General features: G+C 40.9%; 2 protein-coding genes across 5 annotated transcripts; both read right to left on the bottom strand.

Annotated features, from left to right (window-relative positions):
* Positions 1-501: 501 nt before the first annotated feature.
* Positions 502-6843, bottom strand: LOC127551007 (ribonuclease pancreatic-like). 4 transcript variants are annotated; one of them, XM_051980380.1, is made up of 3 exons: positions 6734-6843; positions 4049-4168; positions 502-1224 (listed from the first exon to the last, which is right to left on the bottom strand). In XM_051980380.1, exons 2-3 carry the CDS (start codon positions 4100-4102, stop codon positions 811-813), a joined length of 468 nt encoding a protein of 155 aa, XP_051836340.1. In that variant the 5' UTR covers positions 4103-4168; positions 6734-6843; the 3' UTR covers positions 502-810. The 4 variants fall into 4 exon arrangements, with proteins under 4 accessions (XP_051836340.1, XP_051836339.1, XP_051836341.1 ...); XM_051980379.1 differs by having other exon boundaries at positions 6686-6841; XM_051980381.1 differs by lacking the exon at positions 6734-6843 and adding an exon at positions 4738-5333.
* A 7332-nt stretch (positions 6844-14175) lies between these two features.
* Positions 14176-15881, bottom strand: LOC127551006 (ribonuclease 8-like). The gene has a single exon (XM_051980377.1). The coding sequence runs from the start codon at positions 15189-15191 to the stop codon at positions 14724-14726; it is 468 nt and encodes a 155-aa protein (XP_051836337.1). The 5' UTR covers positions 15192-15881; the 3' UTR covers positions 14176-14723.
* Between the last annotated feature and the right edge of the window lie 4359 nt (positions 15882-20240).

Below are 20240 nucleotides of genomic sequence, written 5' to 3'. Positions count from 1 at the left end.
ATGGATTTTGTGATGAATTCTACTGCCTGCTTTGATAAAGGTTTGCTTGTTGTTGGTGATCATCTTTTGTGTAATGGGAAGAGAGCTTAAATGAGATTAATTGTTACCTCCCATGTCTGAAGCAGAATTACTTTTTCTGCTCATCACCCTCCAGATAAATCAGGGAATTTGACTTTTATCCTGAATTGCCCCAAATAATCAGATTCTTAGTCTGCAAATATCTGATATATGATTCATACAAGTCCAAACTCAATAATATTTTGAAGCTGTAGAGGAAACTGAGGGAATGATCACTTGGTGATCTTCCTAAACCCTACAAGGGTGGAACTAAAATCACCCCAAGACTTGGAATAGGGTCTTTCTATACGGATCTATCAATCCAGGTTACTTCTGGCCTTCCATTTATGTTTCATCTTGAGTGGTGTAGACTGGGCCTAATTCAGGCCAGTCTGGAGCATTAGATTGAGAATTAGAACAAAATGAGACACTTGGAGACTACCAAACAGTTAAAAAAGGTTTACTTAGCTCTGACACAGAAAGTATACTCAGCAAGGACATAGCATTGATTTAGTCGGGTATATTTCCTGGACCATAGATTGGGCTGGCACTTCAGGATAGCTTGAGGAAGGAAAGCAACTCCTGCTTACTTCTCTGGCTTTTGTTCTTTAGCCCCTAGAATTGCAAAATCAAGGGTTAATTAGGTTTGAGGATGGTTTTAAGGAAAGCAAATGAGCCTAGTCTATATGACAGCTCTTGCTTCTATCGCTGGAAGAGTGGATCATCTTTCAAAAGGAGAACATTTCAGGGTAATCACAGTTCATCATGGGTGCGTTCGAGATGCACAGGCCTCCCATTCTCACAGGCCACAGTGACTTTGACTGCTTCTTTCTTTGTGCAGTTGTAGCGACATTTACCAGGCTGAGAGTTTGCCTTCTCCTCACAGATGGTGACAGGGTGTGGCTTTGCACCTACAAAGCAGTTGTCTCGCCCGTTCTTGCAAGGCACATTCTTGCTGCTGGGATCGGTGCAGATATCCTTGATCGTGTCCTTTGGGCTGTGAATGATGGTATTGATTGGTTTGCATCTTGTTTTGCCCGAGTTGATCTGCCTCATTTGTTTTTGGACCTCTTGATTACTGCTCCCTTTGTTGTGATGCTCCTGCCAAAACTTCTGCTCCCTCCTTGAAGATCCAGCAAACAATGAGCTGGAATCTCTCATTGGTAGCTATGAAAAAGAATAACGTGTTGGTCATTGGGGATTCACATGTGTTGTTTGTATATACCAGTACATAGCTGTTGCACAGTTTGTGTGGACACACACACGTGCATATAGCCTACAGACTGGTGCCAGTTTGAAAGGCATTCAGTTTGTTAGAGAAACAGGGGAGCCAAGAGAGAAGAAAGGAATCAACAAAGGTGATTGGTCTCAGTCAGAAATGAGATGAAGAATGATACAGGGTTTGACTAAAATAGGGAGGAAGGGAAAACCTATCCATTTTTGGAAAGAGTTCTTAATATTTTTTGAAAACTATATAGTTTATAAATATATATTTATATTTTAATACATATTAATATAAACATACAAAATATATAAATTTAATATTTCAATATAAATAGAATATACTTAATATATCATAAAATATATATAGAAAATGATATATTTTGAAAACTACATATATATCCAATATAATTGGTTTCCTATTTTATTTTGTTCATTTAAAAACATTATTCTTAGAGTATGTCATCAGATATCAGAAAAAAAGATTAAGGACTCCTAATCTATAGGGAGCACAGCAATTTTGTTTGCTGATGAGAAGTAGAGCAACGGTTGCTTGTTCCATTCAGTTTTGCCCCAGAATTCTTTTCATGTTAGCAAGGAACATAATTAGGAAGGAGATTGGAGAAATCTCCTTACTACAGTCTCACCTAGCTCTTTTGAAGTTTTGCTAAATGGAATCTCTCAGATTATTTGAAGGTTCCCAGACTAGTTATTCAGAGATATGATAGAATGAATTTCAGACCATAACTAATTTAAGAATTTAGTCTGAGAGATCAGTAGCAGCCAGAGAAATAGAGTTCAAAACACAACTATCTAAATTTTGAGAACTTCTCTTGGCTTTTGTGGCTGTCCAAAGAGTGTGACTAAAAATAATCTCTGATGCAGTCACTCTTAAGAGTTAAATCCTCTTTTTTTCCAGGGGATAGACTTTATAAAACATGCAATCCAATCGATAGCAACAAAATGTCTGATGAGTTTTCAGGGTAACTAAAGATCAGCAGATGGTAGCAGAGAGTAGCAGTGATGCCATTTGCTAGAGAGCAATAAAAACCAGCTGAGAGAACAGTCACAGAGGACCGTATTTCACTCGATCATCACCAAAGGGCATCTGAATTTTGGAATTGTGAATTGTATTGGCCACACATGTGCCTCTTCTTATATGTGTCCTGGTGATGTGTTTCCTAAAGGAAGAATGGTCCAGGGAAAAGAAAATGGGTATGGATTCAGAGACCTAGGTCCCTGTCTCAATCACTTTTAAATTGAGAGACCTTAGAGAAATCACTTTTCTTATTTGTTAAATGGTAAGATTGGAATAAATGGCTTCTAAAGTTCTTTTCAGCTCTAGATATGTAATCCTATAGTCTTATATGTATGAATATTGAATGAATTAACAATTATTTTAGTGGCTTAATATAATTTTAATTATCTCCTATGTGGTAGGCTCTGTGCTAGGTTCTAACAGTACATATACAAAAATAAAACAATCCCTGACCTCAAAGTCTTTAATAGATTCCTTGAAGTCAGGAACTATTTTATTTTAATAGGAGATAACATATGTAGGAAAATGGTGGCCAGAAAAGGGGGATTATGAGTCGATCCATAGGGCAATTACTATTGCACTCTTTCTGGTGGCAATGATAGTTTGATTTGATTATTGGCAAAGGTGAAATGGGGGATTCTGGAGGAGATACCCAGGAAGGAAGCAGGGAAGATGATAGCAATAGTCTCTGCATGTGTTTCCTGTCTCCTTTACCGATATATGTATAGAAGAATGTTGTCTTTTTTTGCTTTTGATAAAATGGAGTTCATGGTTCTACCCTCTAGTTCGAGAGATGGAGAGTAATGATGAAGTCAATTATCAAAACTTATGACATCTTGCAGAATGATGAGGTTATTCTAATAATGACCTTCCTGGGGGCATGGCGAATGAGTTAGAGAAGCAATATTTGGGACTGAAGGAGAGCCACTAGGATAGAAAGTGTAGTTTTGGGATTTATGAGATGTGTATGAGACTACACAAATCTGTATGTATGAGAGCCACTGGAACATAAAGTGTAATTGCAGGTTTAGGAGATGTGTGTTTGAAGGTATAAGTGTGGCTGAAGCTGCTCAGGAGTTCTGAAGTCTGAATGATTGATGGTCAGCTGAGCAATTGTAATTACAGGCAGAAACAATGATGGCAAATAGTGGAAAGCAAGTGAACAAAGGCAACTATGGTAGAGGGGAAGGAATTCTGAAGTCAGAGTGCCTGAGGATGACGAATAGTGACTTCATCTATAAAATGATTGAGTTAGACAAGGTGATCTCTGAGAATCCCTCCTGCATGAAATTCTTGATTTCTGTCATTGAGTCTATAGAATCCCAAGGTCAATCCATAACTATTAGAAATACCACTTAGTCCATAGAAGCATCTCTGAATGGATTCTCTTCTGCATCTCTCCCCAATCCTCTTTGATCCATAAAGGAGACCCAGCAGCTGCAAGCTAAAGCGAGAGGTAGAACTCGAATATAGCTGAAAAGAAACTTAAGGGACCATCTCTTCCAACTCTCTTATTTTACAGATGCAGATACGAGTAACAGTGAGGAATCCCCTTCCCATCTTCCCAGCAAGTTTCAGGTTTCGGGAGAAGGGGCCAAGGATCACTAAGAGGAACTCTTCTACCCAATAGGAAGAAAGCTTTCTGACAAACATTTCACATTCAGCGAGAGAAGAAACAAAAGTGAAAGAGGTTAATTTTGTAGAAATGAAAGAGGTTCCCACCCAACTCACCAAGTTTTCTTCTCTAAAGCAAAGTGATGGCCTCTCATTTCCAGGGGATGCCATTCTGAGCAGCTGTAGCACTCCCTGACCACTCTTCGGAGGCGACAATTGACTCTATGAACTGGCTTTCTAAGGAAGAAAGAAAGGAAATGGAAGGAGACATGCTGTGAACTGTCTCCCTCTCCTTCATCCTTTCCTCCCATCTGCCCACTCCTCTAACTCTCAGCATCTGTTTCTTTGGGCATTACTACCTCAATTTGGACAGATCCATTATCAAATTATCACACTATCAAACAGGAGACCCGGACCTTCATTTGGGGAAAAAGTCCTGGGGTCAGCAGGGAAAGAGAAGGTTGTAGATAGTGTCCCACTCTGTGGCAGCCGAATAAAAGTGTCTGGGCCAGTGGGAGAGAGAAGCAGCATAAGGGGAAGCAATTAGAAAACAGAATAAAGTCTGCAGTAATTAATCCTGAGAGGGAAGGAGGGTCAGTAGCCTGTAGGAGTAAGAGAGGCAGTCTCCTTCACAATTTTGCCTATCTCTCAGATACCAATATGCCATCTCCTCAATGCTTCTTTCCACTCCTATTCCTTTATTGTTTCTCATCCCCCTGAGTCCTTAATTCTTCCTGGGAGCCCCTCTCAGTCCTTCCCTCTCTTCACCTCAATGCTGGTCCATCCCCAGAAGTGACTTGCCTTACCTCGTCCTCTTGTCCCGGTTCTAGCAGAGAACAGAGCCAGGTGGGCTTGAGGCTGAGATATCCCAGGGACCTAACAAATGACTGCAGAGCAGGACTTGGCAGAAAGAGGAAGTGCCAATCAAAAGGGTGGAGGGAGGGATCATCCGATAAACGGAAAGCACTGAATTTCCCTTGGCTAGGGGCTCTCTACTTTTACCCAGATCACTCTGGGATGCTCAAAGGTTGAGCATTGACTTAGGTGTATAAACATAGAGACACTAGTGTAAAGCTATAACTAACTTGTTTAGCTACTCTCTTCTGGGCCTGGACATCTACTATGGGGGGCAGGAGGGAAGAAAAGACCAAGTGTTTATTAAGTTCTAGGCATTGTAAGCAACTAAGTGAAGTGAAGAAGAGAGGAATAAAGCTTAATAATATAACAAATCAAGGGAAGAATTTTTTAGGCTGGGGAGACCTGAGAATATTTGTAAAAAGAGACAAAAACAAACAAACAAGGAAGTGAAGAGGGAAGGGAACTGTTCCCTTTAAGATTATCACTCTGAGATTGTGTCTCCTTTGAAAGGGAGCTTGGGAGAGGTTTGGGAGAGCCCAAACCTTTCAGGATAAGAGAATCAACTCCTGTAGAAATTCTAAATTCTCATTCAGTTGAGGAATACTGATCTGATCCATTCCAGCCCCTACTGGGTCTGACCTGCTTGGGCTGTCCTAGCCCCTCACTAAAGATACTTAATATAACAGCATCCCTCCACCAAGGTCTTTACAGATGGACCTAGGTAGCTCACTCAGCTGCCAGGATCTTCTGTCCACTGAGAAAGCATTCTCAGTGCAAAACTCCACTTTCCAATAGATCTGCACAATAGAAGTCAGTTTCTTGGTAAAGTGAATTCTACCCAACAATAAACTTTTATTTTGCAACTAATAATTCGGGAATGAGTGACTTCTTTCACTCCTAAAACCTGTGGTTGATTTAAAGGGGATTCTTAACAACTCTCTTATTGCCACTAACCTTTAGACCGCCAGGAATTGAGACCACTCAACCCACATCAGAAGGAGAGACAAAGATTCAAAAAAGGAGATGATTGATGGAACTATTCTGGAGGATGTAGGAGGAGATAGTTTAGGGTATAAGAAGAAAGATTAGGTTGGATAAGTGAACCCAATTCTTTGTTTTTTTAAAATTTATTTTTAATTAAAATTTTTTTGCTAGGCAATTGGAGTTAAATGACTTGTGCAGAGTCAAAACAGCTAGGGAGGTTCAGCTCCAGTCCAGAAAATCTTTTCTCCTCAGTGCCTACAACAATGACCCATGGTCTACCTCAGAACACTTCTTTCTACTTAAGAACCAGAACCACCCTTCCTTTTGCTCACAACCAGCTTTTGGAAAGGAGGGCCCTTGAGTGGGCAAGTGATAGAAGACATCACCCAAGTCCCTAATGAACAGTCTTTCTGAGCATATCTATCACTCATTTTGGGCATCTTATCTTTCCTATAAGTTTTTGCCCTTACTAGCTTCTTTAAGGCCTAAATTTTGGTAAGAGAATTGGGTTGAAAATATTGTGAGTAAAAAGGGAAGTACTTTTGAGTTCCAGGGGCCCTTCCAGGATTAGACTTCCCTAGAAAGAGGGAAATATGTCCCCAGGCTTAAATATTTTTCATTTCTTCTTAGTACAGTTTGCCCTGCTCTTCAAGCATCGGGGCCATCTCCAGTAGTCTTGATCCATATCTTGCCACTGGACCCAGGTGGCCTTGGAGAGCAAAGAGAGGCAGATAACTTTGCCCAGCCTCCCTCACTTAAATCCCATTTACTTGTATGTCATGACACCATCTCCCTGATGTCATGGTCCTCTTCCAAAAGGGACAAACAATGACAATCACCACCAGAGATCTCTGGCAAAGCAGGGGAGGGAGAAAGCCCTAGAGGACATTCTTTCCTGGAAATGCTTCTTACCATCTCCATACTTGTTAGCTGCTTCTAACGGGCGGTATCTTTCCCTACCTAGTCGCCTCTACGACTCTTCGGACTCTCTGGATACGTGAGACGAGATGGTCAGTCAGCACACCCGATGAAGGCTGCAGCAGGCACACTTTATTTGGTACAGCTCATGATGTCTCTCCCTTTCTCCCTTGTCCCTTATATCTCCCCCCAGCCGTCCTCTGTTTCCCCCAGATCACATGCCTTGGCAACAGTTCTTCCAATGGAGGGGAGTGCTTGCCCCATTCTTGGCACGATGCATGACTCTGTGACATTTCTCTTGCTGGAACACCTAGTGCACACCTGTCAGCAGAATACACGCTCGGGTGCCTCAGCTTGTACTGTTAGCCAAGGCATTGTGTTATAGGGGTCATGGAAAACAGGTGGGGTAGAAGGTTTCAGGGCCCAATACATATGTAATACTTTCCTTGCTCAAATATTTTCCCTACTAAGTAATTTAAATTTTCCTGAGGAGCAAGGGACAATAGGGTGGAATTGGTTTGGAGGCCAGGGTGCACCTGCCAAAACCAAGGGACTCTCTCTGCTTAGCTGCTTAAAGCCAGTCATAAAAGCAGGAACTGCTTCTCTGGAATGATTATTGTCCCCAGCAACCTAAACCCTCAAAATAATTCAAACTTCAACAACCTGACTGGAAAAATGGTTGAGTCAACATGGATGCTGCCTACTCCTCTACCACCTTTTTATTCCCTAGGGCCAATGTTAAGGCAGGGGTTCCTGTAGAAAGGAAAAATGCCGGATTTTATCTGTATATTCTCTTTTCCCTTGTAAATAAATCCTAGAAAACTCATAGAATGTTAGGGGACAGAGGATAAGAAGGGAAAGAAGTGCGTACCATATACCCCAGTTACATGGTAGCATCAAAGGAAGAAGAATAAGATAATTAGAGATAAAGTTTAGCAGATCTCAGAGGTCAGGGAGCCAATGACTTGAGTCATGAAACCAGACAACTCAAGTTGGGGGGTTAGGGATTAATGAAGGTTTAAAGAATAGTGAGAAACAAAAATCCTAAAGTTAAGAGCAAAGGTATCCTGGTCCCAAAGAAGGATGGAGATGTAGGAAGTTAATGTTAAAGTTAATCTAGTTCTGGATTTCAGGGCTGGCTCTTTCATATACTTAGAAAGTATTTTGCTTTCTCCTCTTGCATGTACTTAGCATGCTTTATTTTGCAAGCACACAAAAACACACCACAAAAACGCTAAACACGTGTGCACGTGCGTGTGTATACGTGTGTATATGTGTCCTCATCACTACCTCCTGGCCTCCCTGGATTCCTTCAAAAAGCCTTATCCAAGTTCTCTCTGTTGATTTATCCTGTATGTAGCTTGTTTGTACCTGGTTGCTTGCCTTTGGTTTCATTCACAGTCCAAGTTCCCCAAGGGCAGGGTTAGTCTTTGACCTTTTTTTTGTAGTTATAAGGCTACATGTCAAACCGAAAGTCTCCCGAGGGACTGGACTGACTTCACTGTTGTATGTCTATGAATCCCTGGACAGTCTACCAGCACCGTGCCAGAAAACTGAACTGCTCTCCTCTGAATTGATTCTGAAAGATTCTGGAGATGATTCTCAGGCGCCAGATCCTGAGGTCCTCCCCTGAGTGGAACTGGCAAGCATTCGGTCTCCACCGCAGAGAGCCACAGAGCCCATTTAGCGGTGAGCCAGCACAAGGCAAGTGTGTACACGGAGGTCCGAAGGACGTTCTCTCTGAAGAACCTCGGTACCACTTCTGAGACAGGAGAGACCACGGCACAGAATCACAGCCAGCCCCCAAGGAGGCCCGCAGTCCCTGAGCAAAGCACAACCACAGGAGCACAAAGGAGATTGCCAAAGCTAGAGCTCCACCCACGTGTTCAAACGCTAGAATTAAAAGAAGTTGGGAAAGGCTTCTTGTAAGATCATCTCTATACTCCTCTGACAAGCTTCTCTGTGGGCTTATTAAACTCGAGGGTGCAAACTTCTATGATATTCCTAGAGCGGGGATATTTCTGGTTTGGGACAGTGGAGTTAAAGGATGAATGAAAGCTCAAGAGGGAAAGGAAACAGAGCAATTGCCGCTAAAGGTCTGAGTGAGAAGGAGGTTGCATTTCTTCGTCCTAACACAGGCCTGGGCAGGTTGCCAGAGAAGAGAGAGAAGGAAATGCCATGGTAGGGGAGATGACTATCTGGGAAAAAAAGGAAATGCAGGCCGTTTGGAACAAGTCAGCTCTCGGTCATCGGGACTCCTTGAGGTCAAAGGGAATCCTGAGTCAAAGGAGGCTGAATTAGGACAAGCACTTATCCATCCATTAATCAACAAGAACTTGTTCATTTGTTTGGAGATAAGTGCTGTAGATACAAAGAAAAAAAAAAACTAAACTAATCCCAGCTTTTAAAAAAAACCTTACAAATCAATCAATACTCACACAATAAAAATGTAGTAAATGAAAGGTAGTGTTAGAGGGGAAGGCATTAGCAGCTGTGAGGGCTGGGGAAAGCCTTCTGAAGGAGAGAGCTGTAAATCCAGAGGTCCATGGATTCTATAAGGCCAAGGTTATTGGAAAAAAATTATAGGATGGGGAATAATTAGTGCAAAGATATGGAGTATATGCATGGAGAACAGTCAGCAGGCCAGTATGTCTGGATCTCAGAGCTTGTATAGGTGAGTGATGTGTTAAAAGACTCTAAAGAAAGAGGCAAGTTGTGAAGATTTCTAAATGCCAAACAGGAGTTTTTATTTGATGCTAAAGGTAATAGAATCCCTAGAGTTTATTGTGTAGGAGAATGACACGGTCAGGCCTGGACTTTTAGGGAAATCATGTTGACAGCTGGAGTGGAGTATGGATTGAAGTAGGAAGAGGGCTCAGAGACCAATTAGAAGACTATTGAAATAGTCCAGGTGGGAAGTAGTGAGGATCTGAGTCAGGGTGATAGCTGTCTAAGTGGAGAGAAGGGAATGTATTTGAGAGATGTAGAAAAATTACAAGATTTGGCAACATGGGGGATGGGAAAGAAAGACATACACACACACATAACAAGAGGTGAGTGTGTGTGTGTGTGTGTGTGTGTGTGTGTGTTTATGTATGAAAGAGAGAGAAAGAGAGAGAGAGTCAGAGGGAAAGAGGGAGAGGGAAGGAGAGAGCGAATGGAGCTGATAATTTGAGAATGATATTGAAGTTGTGAACTTGGGTGACTGGAAGAATGGTAGGGTCTTTGAAAAAACAGTGAAGTTGGGAAGAGAGGTAGGCTTGAGGGCAAATAATTATTCTGTATCCCAAAGAAGATCACAAAAAAGGGGAAAGGACCCATATGTACAAAAATATTTATAGCAGCTTTTTGTGGCACCAAAGAATTGGAAATTGAGAGGATAGCTATCATTCGGGGAACGACTGAACAAATTGTGGATGTAATGAATATAATGGAATATTATTGTTCTATAAGAACTGACAAGTAGGATGACTTCAGGAAAACCTGGAATGACTTATATGAACTGATGCTGAGTGAAATGCAGTACCAGGAGAACTTTGTACACAGTAATGACAACATCGTATAGTGATCATCTATTAGTGACTCAGCTCTTCTCAGCAATACAATGATCTAAGACAATTCCAAAAGACTTTGTGATGAAAAATGTCATTCACATTCAGAGAAAGAATTATGGTGTCTGAATGCATACTATTTTCACTTTTAAAAAATTGGTTTTTTCACCAAGTGGTGTAGCATCTAAATTCTTAAAAGAGAAATTAAGAGAGCTGCAAGAAGAAATAGACAGTAAAACTATAATAGTGGGAGATCTTAACCTTGCACTCTCAGAATTAGATAAATCAAACCACAAAATAAAAAAGAAAGAAGTCAAAGAGGTAAATAGAATACTAGAAAAGTTAGATATGATAGATCTCTGGAGAAAATGTAATGGAGACAGAAAGGAATACACTTTCTTTTCAGCAGTTCATGGAACCTATACAAAAATTGACCATATATTAGGACATAAAAACCTCAAACTCAAATGCAGTAAGGCAGAAATAGTAAATGCATCCTTTTCAGACCACGATGCAATGAAAATTACATTCAACAAAAAACCAGGGGGAAGTAGACCAAAAAATAATTGGAAACTAAATAATCTCATACTAAAGAATGATTGGGTGAAACAGCAAATCATAGACATAATTAATAACTTCACCCAAGAAAACGATAATAATGAGACATCATACCAAAATGTATGGGATGCAGCCAAAGCGGTAATAAGGGGAAATTTCATATCTCTAGAGGCCTATTTATATAAAATAGAGAAAGAGAAGGTCAATGAATTGGGTTTGCAACTAAAAATGCTAGAAAAGGAACAAATTAAAAACCCCCAGTCAAACACTAAACTTGAAATTTAAAAAAAAAATTGGTTTTTTGTTTTTTCTTTATTGTGGTTTCCCCCTTTTGTTCTGATTTTTCTTTCACAACATGAGTAATGTGGAAATATGTTTAATATGATTGTGTATGCATAGCCTAGATGGAATTTTTTGGTCTCTTGAGGAGGAGAGAGGGAAAAGAGAAAGAAAAAAATCTTACAAAAATGAATTTTGAAAATATCTTTTCATGAAATTGAGGGAAAATACTATTAAGTAGAAAAAAAAGATAATGATTATCATAGCCTTTAAGATCAAGTCTAGAGAGAACACTAGGTTTAGGTTTTGAAGAGCAGAGGTAAGTTATTTGAGGTTAGAAGCATATTGTTGTATGAACAAATCTAGATCTGGGTGGGGGGAATGATACTTCAACCCTTAGTAACTTGAGAGAGTAGGGTGGAGGAAGGTGGATAAAATCTTCTGACACACAGTAACTTGGCTAGAGCTATATAATGGCTTTTCCTGCAGTTGACATAGGAAGTATATTAAGGGATAGTGAAATGCTGGTGGACCCAGAGAGGCTGAGGTGCCTGCCTTTTTCCTCTAAAGTTGTCCATATCTTTTTACCCACATCTACAGACTGGGTTCAGTTTTGGTAAGACTGGCCCTGAAAGAGAGGAGTCAGACTCTTTTTCCTAAGTTTTCTGAATCTTTACAATTCTACCCCAAAGACCTCAGGAGACCTGCTCCAAACGTACAGTTGTTTCTCTAGGCTTTCCTTATAAGGGAGAAGAATGGTATTCAATAGATCAGGTATAGGAAAGCCATTTATTTCCTCCATGCAAAAAGAAATGTTTAAAACACAAAAGATTCATGTACACATATTAACAACTTGAACACAAAGCAATAACAACTACTAATCTTGATGCTTAAAAATATTACAACAGGAAAACCATTTTTGGGACTACTGACTAGACATTCCACCTTCCCTTTGGCTCTTCACTATCTAAACTCCTTCAAGGTGGCTGTCTGGAAAGTCAGTCCAGAGTTTCTCCTCTTCCTGTCAGTGCTTGTCTTTCTCTAAGAATCCCAGGAGTAGCGTTAGGGGATTATCACCTTTGGGTCAGATTGTCACCAATTGAGTGACCCAAGAGCTCGCAAGGTAGCCACTCAGAAAAAATCTTTCCCTCATGATTACTGCTCAGGTATTTATGCTCAAAAAATCCTCACACAAAGTAGGAACAGCAGCAAGGATGTGTATGTTACTCCTCCCTTAGGCCTCAAAATCCTGAGGAGAGTCCCATGTTCTTGAGAGAGGGAGAAGGGCAAGCCCAGAATAAGGTCACTCCTTTTTAGGTATGCTGAGTTGTGTGTTTTGGGGGTGGAGGGTGGGAAGACTGTTCTGGGCTCAGGGTCCAATCTGCCCCATTACTGCATCATCCCAAAGTGCCAGATCTTTTGCTATAGAACAGACATTGCTGGCCCGTGGAAAGGCTCAAGGTCAGGCTGTTACTGGAAAGCAAGAAGCTCTAAACACGCTTTATGTGTTCTAGCCAAAACTGTTGGAGGCTGGTGGGAAGGTTGATTCTGCTCTCATGCATTATACTTTCCTGGCTTTTTTCTCGGGTGTGGTGTATATAGTAGAGTACTCGAAGTCAGGACACCCAGATTCTATCACTGATTTGGTCACTAAGGAGCTGGGTAACCTTAGTAAAGTCACATAAAACTTCTCTGCGTCTACTTACCTCATTTTAAATCCTTCTCAGTCAGTGAAGCATGGTGGATTACATTTAACTTGGAACCTGGATATAGTGCTGGATTTGAGGTTGGAAGACCTGGATTCAAATCATATTTTATATACTTCCTGGTGTTCATATGAGTATGTATAATTTGCTTAATCTCTTTAAACCTCAATTTTCTCATCTATAAAATGGGGATAATAATACATTTAAGTAGTTTCCTCATAGAGTTGCTGTGAAACTCAAATGAAAAAAATGTAAAGTGTTTTGCAAACCTTAATTTGCTATGTGGAAAGCAGTTTACATGGACTTACACACTCACTGTCATTCTATATGTGACTATTGATAAAAAGAGCTTTCTAACTATTTCCACTCATATGAAAGTGTTCCAAATCACTATTGATCAGAGAAATGCAAATTAAGACAACTCTGAGATACCACTACACACCTCTCAGATTGGCTAAGATGACAGGAAAAAAAAATGATGAATGTTGGAGGGGATGCGGGAAAACTGGGACACTAATGCATTGTTGGAGTTGTGAATGAATCCAACCATTCTGGAGAGCAATCTGGAATTATGTCCAAAAAGTTATCAAACTGTGCATACCCTTTGATCCAGCAGTGCTAATACTGGGCTTATATCCCAAAGAGATACTAAAGAAGGGAAAGGGACCTGTATGTGCCAAAATGTTTGGGGCAGCCCTGTTTGTAGTGGCTAGAAGCTGGAAAATGAATGGATGCCCATCAATTGGAGAATGGCTGGGTAAATTGTGGTATATGAATGTTATGGAATATTATTGTTCTGTAAGGAATGACCAGCAGGATGAATACAGAGAGACTTGGAGAGACTTACATGAACTGATGCTAAGTGAAATGAGCAGAACCAAGAGATCATTACATATGGCAACAACAATACTGTATGAGAATATATTCTGATGGAAGTGGATCTCTTCGACAAAGAGAAGATCTAACTCAGTTTCAATTGATCAAGGATGGACAGAAGCAGCTACACCCAAAGAAAGAACACTGGGAAATGAATGTAAACTGTTTGCATTTTTATTTTTCTTCCTGGGTTATTTTTACCTTCTGAATCCAATTCTTCCTGTGCAACAAGAGGACTGTTCGGTTCTGCACACATATATTGTACCTAGAATATACTGTAACATATTTAACATGTATGAGACTGCTTGCCATCTCGGGGAAGGGGTGGAGGAAAGGAAGGGAAAAGTTGGAACAGAAGTGAGTGCAAGGGATAATGTAAAAAATTACCCAGGCATATGTTCTGTCAATAAAAAGTCATAAAAAAAGAGCTTTCTATGACTGCTCAAATAATCCTTACAACACAATTCTACTAATGGTATTATTTCCAGATTTTACAGAAGAAACCACCAAAGGGTAAATAAAATCATTATTTTATTGCTTACATTTGCAGAGGGAGTATGGAGAGTAATTAGTTGAGGTCTCCTATTAAGAATTCAAGTCAATTATCCCCATCTTGCCCATCATACAGAGATTCTGTAAGAATCAAATTAGATGACATTGTGGAAGCACTGAAAATTAAAAAGTGTTACTTTATTTTTATGTGACTTTATTTTAAAATTTATTTTTATTGATAATTGACTATTGCCTACTTTCTTCCATTTGGGTCAATGGGCTTGGGGATTAGGAATTAGGATATAAAAATGAGATGGTTGGGATGATGGAGAGCTGATATTTTGTCTCATTTAACATGGATGAATCTGTAGAGCAGCTAGCAATGAAAGCATTAATGGCAGTTCCCTTCTTGGTTCTACTCCCAATAATGTTATTTCTAATTCCTCCTCCCTTCCATTGTTCATCCCCTAGAAGAATCTAAACTAGAAGAAAGAACCTCTAGGGGCCAGCGCAGAAGGCAGCAAGAGAACCAGTGTGTCAGCCTCCCCACCAGTCTTGGAAAGAGGGCTTTCAGGGGCTAACGGTGCCATCCAGGTGCACAGGAACCAGCTGATATTCAGGGGGATCGCCATCTTCAGGGGGATCACAGGCCACAACGAAGGCTCTATCAAGGGAGGCGTCGCGATAGCGGCAGTTGGGGTATTTCCCAGAGGTGAGGTCACATTGGGTAATGGGAACTGTGCCAGGGCTCTGATGACAGTTCCCCTGGCCATTCTTACAGGTCATGCTGGGGGATCCACAGGCAATGGCCACATTTGGGAAAGAGTCGTGGAGGAAGGTGTTAAGGGGCTTGCAGCGCAGGGTGTAATAGTTAATCCTGCCCATGGCCCTGTTGCATTGGAGAGGACTGGGCTGCACATGCTGGACTTGAAACCACTGGGCATAGGTCAGGTTCTGAGGCTTTGCGCTGGCTGGGACCTCCCATAGCCCCAGAAAAAGAAGCAAGAGGGGGCATGAGCCTGCCAGAGCTGGTGCCATCTCTCCTACGGAGGAGGAAAAATGAAGGGAGCAGAGGGCAACAAGCTATACATTCAAGCAGTTAGTGGCTCCCACCTCGGCTTTCAATTACCGACTCCTTGGCCAGCTGTGCACCCATCCCCATCTATTTCATTGTATTCCTATCCCCACTCATGATTGTGCTTTATATCCAATTGTCCCATAATCTCCCCAGGCTCCTTTTCTTGTTTCATTTAATCTTCTCATCTCTACTGAGATCCTATCCCCCCTCAATTCATTCTGATCCTATATTCCCCTTCATCTCACTGTGATCATATTCCCCTTTATCTACTATTCTCCTACATCCTTCACTGTGGAATCACTGAAAATAGGAACTGCCTTTTTTTTTTTTTTGACTCCTCAGCACTTCAGCATAGTGCCTGACACACAATAGGTGTTTAATAAATGCTTACTCACTGTATTTCTGTATTTTTACTCTATGTTCTCATCTCTAAATAACACAGCATTCCCATCCTTGTCATATCACGGTATTTTCATCTCTATACTTCCTACTGTACTTTTCCCTATTAAGCATCAATCCCTCTTATCCTATTATGCTCCCAGCTCCTCTCAACCTACTATTATCCCCTTTATTCATATTATTGTATTCCTCTCTCTTCACATCTTATTTTATTTTATTTACATATTACAAAAATATAAATTATATATATATATATATATATATATATATATATATACACCCTATTGTGCTCCTTGCTTACATAATTGATTTATGTAATTATCCTATGAAAAAACCATCTTTTCTCTTTATCCATCCTTTCTTCCTCCCATCCCTAAAACACTCTTCCCTCCCTAAATCCTGTTCTACCTCAACCATATAAAGCCATCACCTTTCATCATCCAGTCTGAGAATAATTTCTTGCTGAAAGCTGAATCCAGATGTCTCGAGAAAACCCTGGAGAATGTTCCTTGTTGGTTGTAGTTCCTATAGAGCCAGCTTCCTCTGTGCTGGCCAGAAGGATATGAGGACGATCTCGGGGTTGGGGGACAGAAGTGGTGTTTGTGGCTGGCGTCTGTACCTCATGTCCCAGAGCAGCTTGCAGCCAGTCACTTCCTGGCTTTGGGATCAAAGGCAGTCCCTGTCCCCTTCCCTTCCATGTGACCTGACCCAGTGGATACCATTCATTCCAGTGTATAGCAAAGGAATAAATACACTTGTCTAAACAAGTTCCGTAATGACAACGCCCTGAACAATGTACTCATCTTGTCACATTAAAAAAAAAAAAAGCTTAATGCCGTGCTCCCTCTCCTGACGAGTCAACAGAGTATGAAGGCCTGGAAAAGGGCCATGGTGTATCTCTGCCTGTCGGCAGTGGCAGCAATAGAGTTCCTTGTGGGAGCACCAAATGCTCCCCTCTCTACCGTGCTTGCCTCTACAAGTCCTTGTGTATAGGATTTTCTAATTGGGGACACTGTTTACTTCTGAAGATATGAAGAAAAGAGTTGCATCATCAAAGTTTTATGAGGATTCTGTGCTATTTGACCCCTTCATCTCCATCCCCATGAGTTATTCTAATGATGATGTAATGCTTCCCATGGCTATTATCTGGGCGTCTTTTTTTTTTTTTTTTTTCCTGTTCAAGTACTGACCTCTACATTCATTCAACAAAAATTTGTTAAGTATCTACTATGGGCCAGGCACCATGCTAGGCACTGAGGAGACAAAGATAAAAATGAAAGTCCCTGCCCTCCAGGAGCTTACATTTAGTTGGGTGACACAATATGGACCCAGAGAAGTAAATGCAAAATAAGTCCCAAATTATATTTGCAAGGGGAGAAGAGAAAGGGCAGTAGCCATTGAGGAGTGGGAGATCAGACTGGGTCTTCCATAGAAAGAAAATGGTCCTTGAGCTAAGCCTTGAAGGAAATGAGGAAAGAAGTAAATCTAGACATGGGCCTGTGCCAAAGCATGGAGGTGGGAGCAGCAAGCAGGCTACTTTGATTGGAAATAGACTGCCTTGGGAGAATTATGTGGAATAAGTATGGAAATGAACCAAAAGGGAAGTAGGTTTTAAACTCCAAAGAGTGGAAATTTTCTCTTCTACCCGGTGCAAGGAGGAGCTCTTGAATATAGGAGTAACACAGTCAGACCCGTGCTTTAAGAACATCATTTTGGCAGATGTGTGGGGAATGAATTGCAGATAGAAGTGACTGGAAACAGGAAGACCAATTAGGAAGGTTTTGTAATACATTGGGCAAGAGGTATGAGGACCTGGAAATTCGGGTCACAGCTGTGTGAGGAGGGAGAAAGGAAAAGATGGAAGACATATTGTGAAGAGAAGAAACAAGACTTGACCATAGATTGAATATGAGGGTTGAAGGAAAGGGGAGAGTTGAGTGTTTCTACAAGGCTGCAAACCTATGAAATTGAAAGGATATTGATGGCATCAATAGAAACAGAAGGAAGAAGTTAGGGTTTTAGGGGAAAGAGAGTGATTTCTGTTTTGAGATGCTTCTAGGACAAGAAGTTGAGAAAATTCAAAAGGAAGTTGGAGATGCAGGGTCTCAAAAGACTCTAGAGCTACATATAGAAATCTGAAAATCACATATTTAGAGAGGATAATTGAACTTATAGGAGTTGATGAAATCACTAAGAAAGAAAGTTGATAGAAAATATTCAAAACAGAGCCCTAGATAATCCGCAAAGAAGACAAAGGGGTGGTCAGACAGGTAAAATAAGCATGTAGCAGCTATTACCAAAACCAAGAGGGAATGGTGTATGCAGGACAACAGGGGAGTCAAAGATGTCAAAAGGGAGACATCAAGAAGGATAAGGACTTCAGACAGGCCACATGATTTGGAAATTAAACGATCACTATTAATCTTGGAAAGATCAGATTTAGTTGCATGATGTCAGAAATCATACTGAAAAGGGTTGAGAAAGGGGAGGAAAGAGAAGACAATGAATGAGAAACATTTTGTTTTTGTTCTTGGCTATGCAAGGAAGGATTTATAAGATCAATGTTTAAAGTAAAGAGACTTGGCCATGGTCACACGGCTAGCAGGCTTAGATCTGGGACTTGAACAGCAGATCCACGAGGCCATGAACCAAAGTCTATTGATTCTTGCTAGAACTCCATGATGCCCCTTTATCAAAGCACTAAAGTATTATAGAAATGCTAAGTGTCACTCTTGAATATAAGACTGTATCCAATGTTACCCTAGTATTCCTGGAACAGCAGCATTAGCAGGGATTTGGAAACAGAGAATTTGAGGTTAGATTTATCACTTATCTGGCTTTGAGGCAACCTCCAGCCACTCAGTGGCAGTGGTTAGAGGAAATCAGATGTGGAAACAGTGCATTACAAGATAATGCAGTGGATAGAGCACTGGAGTTGGGAGGACCTGAATTCAAATCTACCCTCAGAAGCTTAACATTTACTAGCTGTGTGACCCTGAGCAAAACACTTAATTTCTCTGGTCCTCGGTTTTTTTTTGTAAAGACAATCAAGGAGTTCTTTATGGTTATAAATTAAAGTATGGGTCCGTTCTCTGATTCTCAGATTGAAGCCCAAGGGCAGTCTCCTTCTGTCAAAACAATATTCAAGATCTTTAAGACTCCCTTTATTATATTACTGATTGGCTTAGGTCCAGCATCAATCAATAATATAATCACTGAGGGCTAGATAGCCTGGTGTTGTATGAGATCTCAGCCACCATTATATGGGGACCAAAGGAAACAGATGGAATCGTTTTCTCCAATTTCATATATTTAGGTGTCTTCCTCCTATCCCCCATCATTTTTACGACTTCCTTATTATAAACAGTACAGGTATTTAGTGGGATAGATTATTCTTTTAGATCAAAGTGATCTGAGAATTTAGGGTTAGAGATAAGAGTTCTGGCCAGTAAGGTAAGCCAAGGTTTGGAGTAGGGTTTTTATTGGGGCTCTAAGGGAGACAGTAAACCAACAGGAAGAGGACCATCCTTGTGTATCAAGAGAAGAGCAACTGTGGTGAGGGATGGAGGGAGACAGGAGACTGACTGTACTAGAATGAACTGGGAAGGGAGATATTCCACTAGATGGCAGAAGAGGTTGTGTTTGTCCTTCTTTTTGGAGATGACCAGGACATCAGGGAGGGGATGCTGTGACATGCAAGTGAATTGGATTTAAGTGAGGGAGGCTGGACAAGCTCACCAGCCTCCCTTTCCCCTCCAGAGCCCTCTGGGTCCAGTGCCAGGATGTACCTCAAATTGGCTGCAGATGGCCCTGGATGCAGTAGGAGACCTGGGCCATATTTAAGCTAAGATCGTCAACGGGCCTCAGTGGGACACTGGACACTGAGACTTCATTAATTTGCCTTTCAAGAGCCTGAGCTCTTGAGCCACATCTTCCTTTGCCTTCTTAGAGCAAAAGTGAACCTATGTAAAAAGAGCTACACACATGCTGGGGAGATGTCAAGACATTTTCTGCCTAAGAATCCTTGATTCAGAATAGCCTCTTCATCAGAAGTTATTGAGACTCCCAGAGGTGGAGTCTGGGGGTGGGATGAGGGAAACTAGTAAGGGAGCTCAACTGCTCATTCTTAGCTTTCAAAATATATTTTATTTTTCTTGTGAGGCAGGTGGAATTAAGTGTTTTGCTCAAGGTCACACAGCTAGTAAATGTTAAGCGTCTGAGAGTAAATTTGAATTCAGGTCCTCCCAACTCCAGTGCTCTATCCACTGCATTATCTTGTAATGCACTGTTTCCACATCTGATTTCCTCTAACCACTGCCACTGAGTGGCTGGAGGGTGCTGAACTCAGCCTCTTCAGACACTCACTATCACTAAACCTGAGTCCTAGTTTCTTTATCTGCAAAATGGGGAGAAACTGTCAATAGTACAAACTTCACAGGGTGTTGGGGGATAAGAGGAGAAAATAAATGCAATGTACCTTCCAAGTTTTAAAGTCTTAAACTTAAAGTCTTTAAACTTAAAACTTCCTTCTCCCTCTCCATTTGAATTGCTTTTGTGGGAAATGAAATTAAATCAACATATTCCCCTATTGCTTTGGAGCAAAAAAGCAA

Source organism: Antechinus flavipes, chromosome 2 (genome assembly GCF_016432865.1).
Source record: "Antechinus flavipes isolate AdamAnt ecotype Samford, QLD, Australia chromosome 2, AdamAnt_v2, whole genome shotgun sequence".
NCBI classification, from domain to species: domain Eukaryota; kingdom Metazoa; phylum Chordata; class Mammalia; order Dasyuromorphia; family Dasyuridae; genus Antechinus; species Antechinus flavipes.
This window is presented reverse-complemented; position numbering and strand designations above follow the sequence as displayed.

Coding starts and splice junctions, on each gene's coding strand:
- LOC127551007 (XM_051980380.1), bottom strand. CDS start 4,102: ATGGCATCCCCTGGAAATGAGAGGCCATCACTTTGCTTTAGAGAAGAA. Junction 1,225..4,048: donor GCTTTAGAGAAGAAAACTTG/GTGAGTTGGGTG, acceptor TCTTTTTCATAG/CTACCAATGAGAGATTCCAG.
- LOC127551006 (XM_051980377.1), bottom strand. CDS start 15,191: ATGGCACCAGCTCTGGCAGGCTCATGCCCCCTCTTGCTTCTTTTTCTG.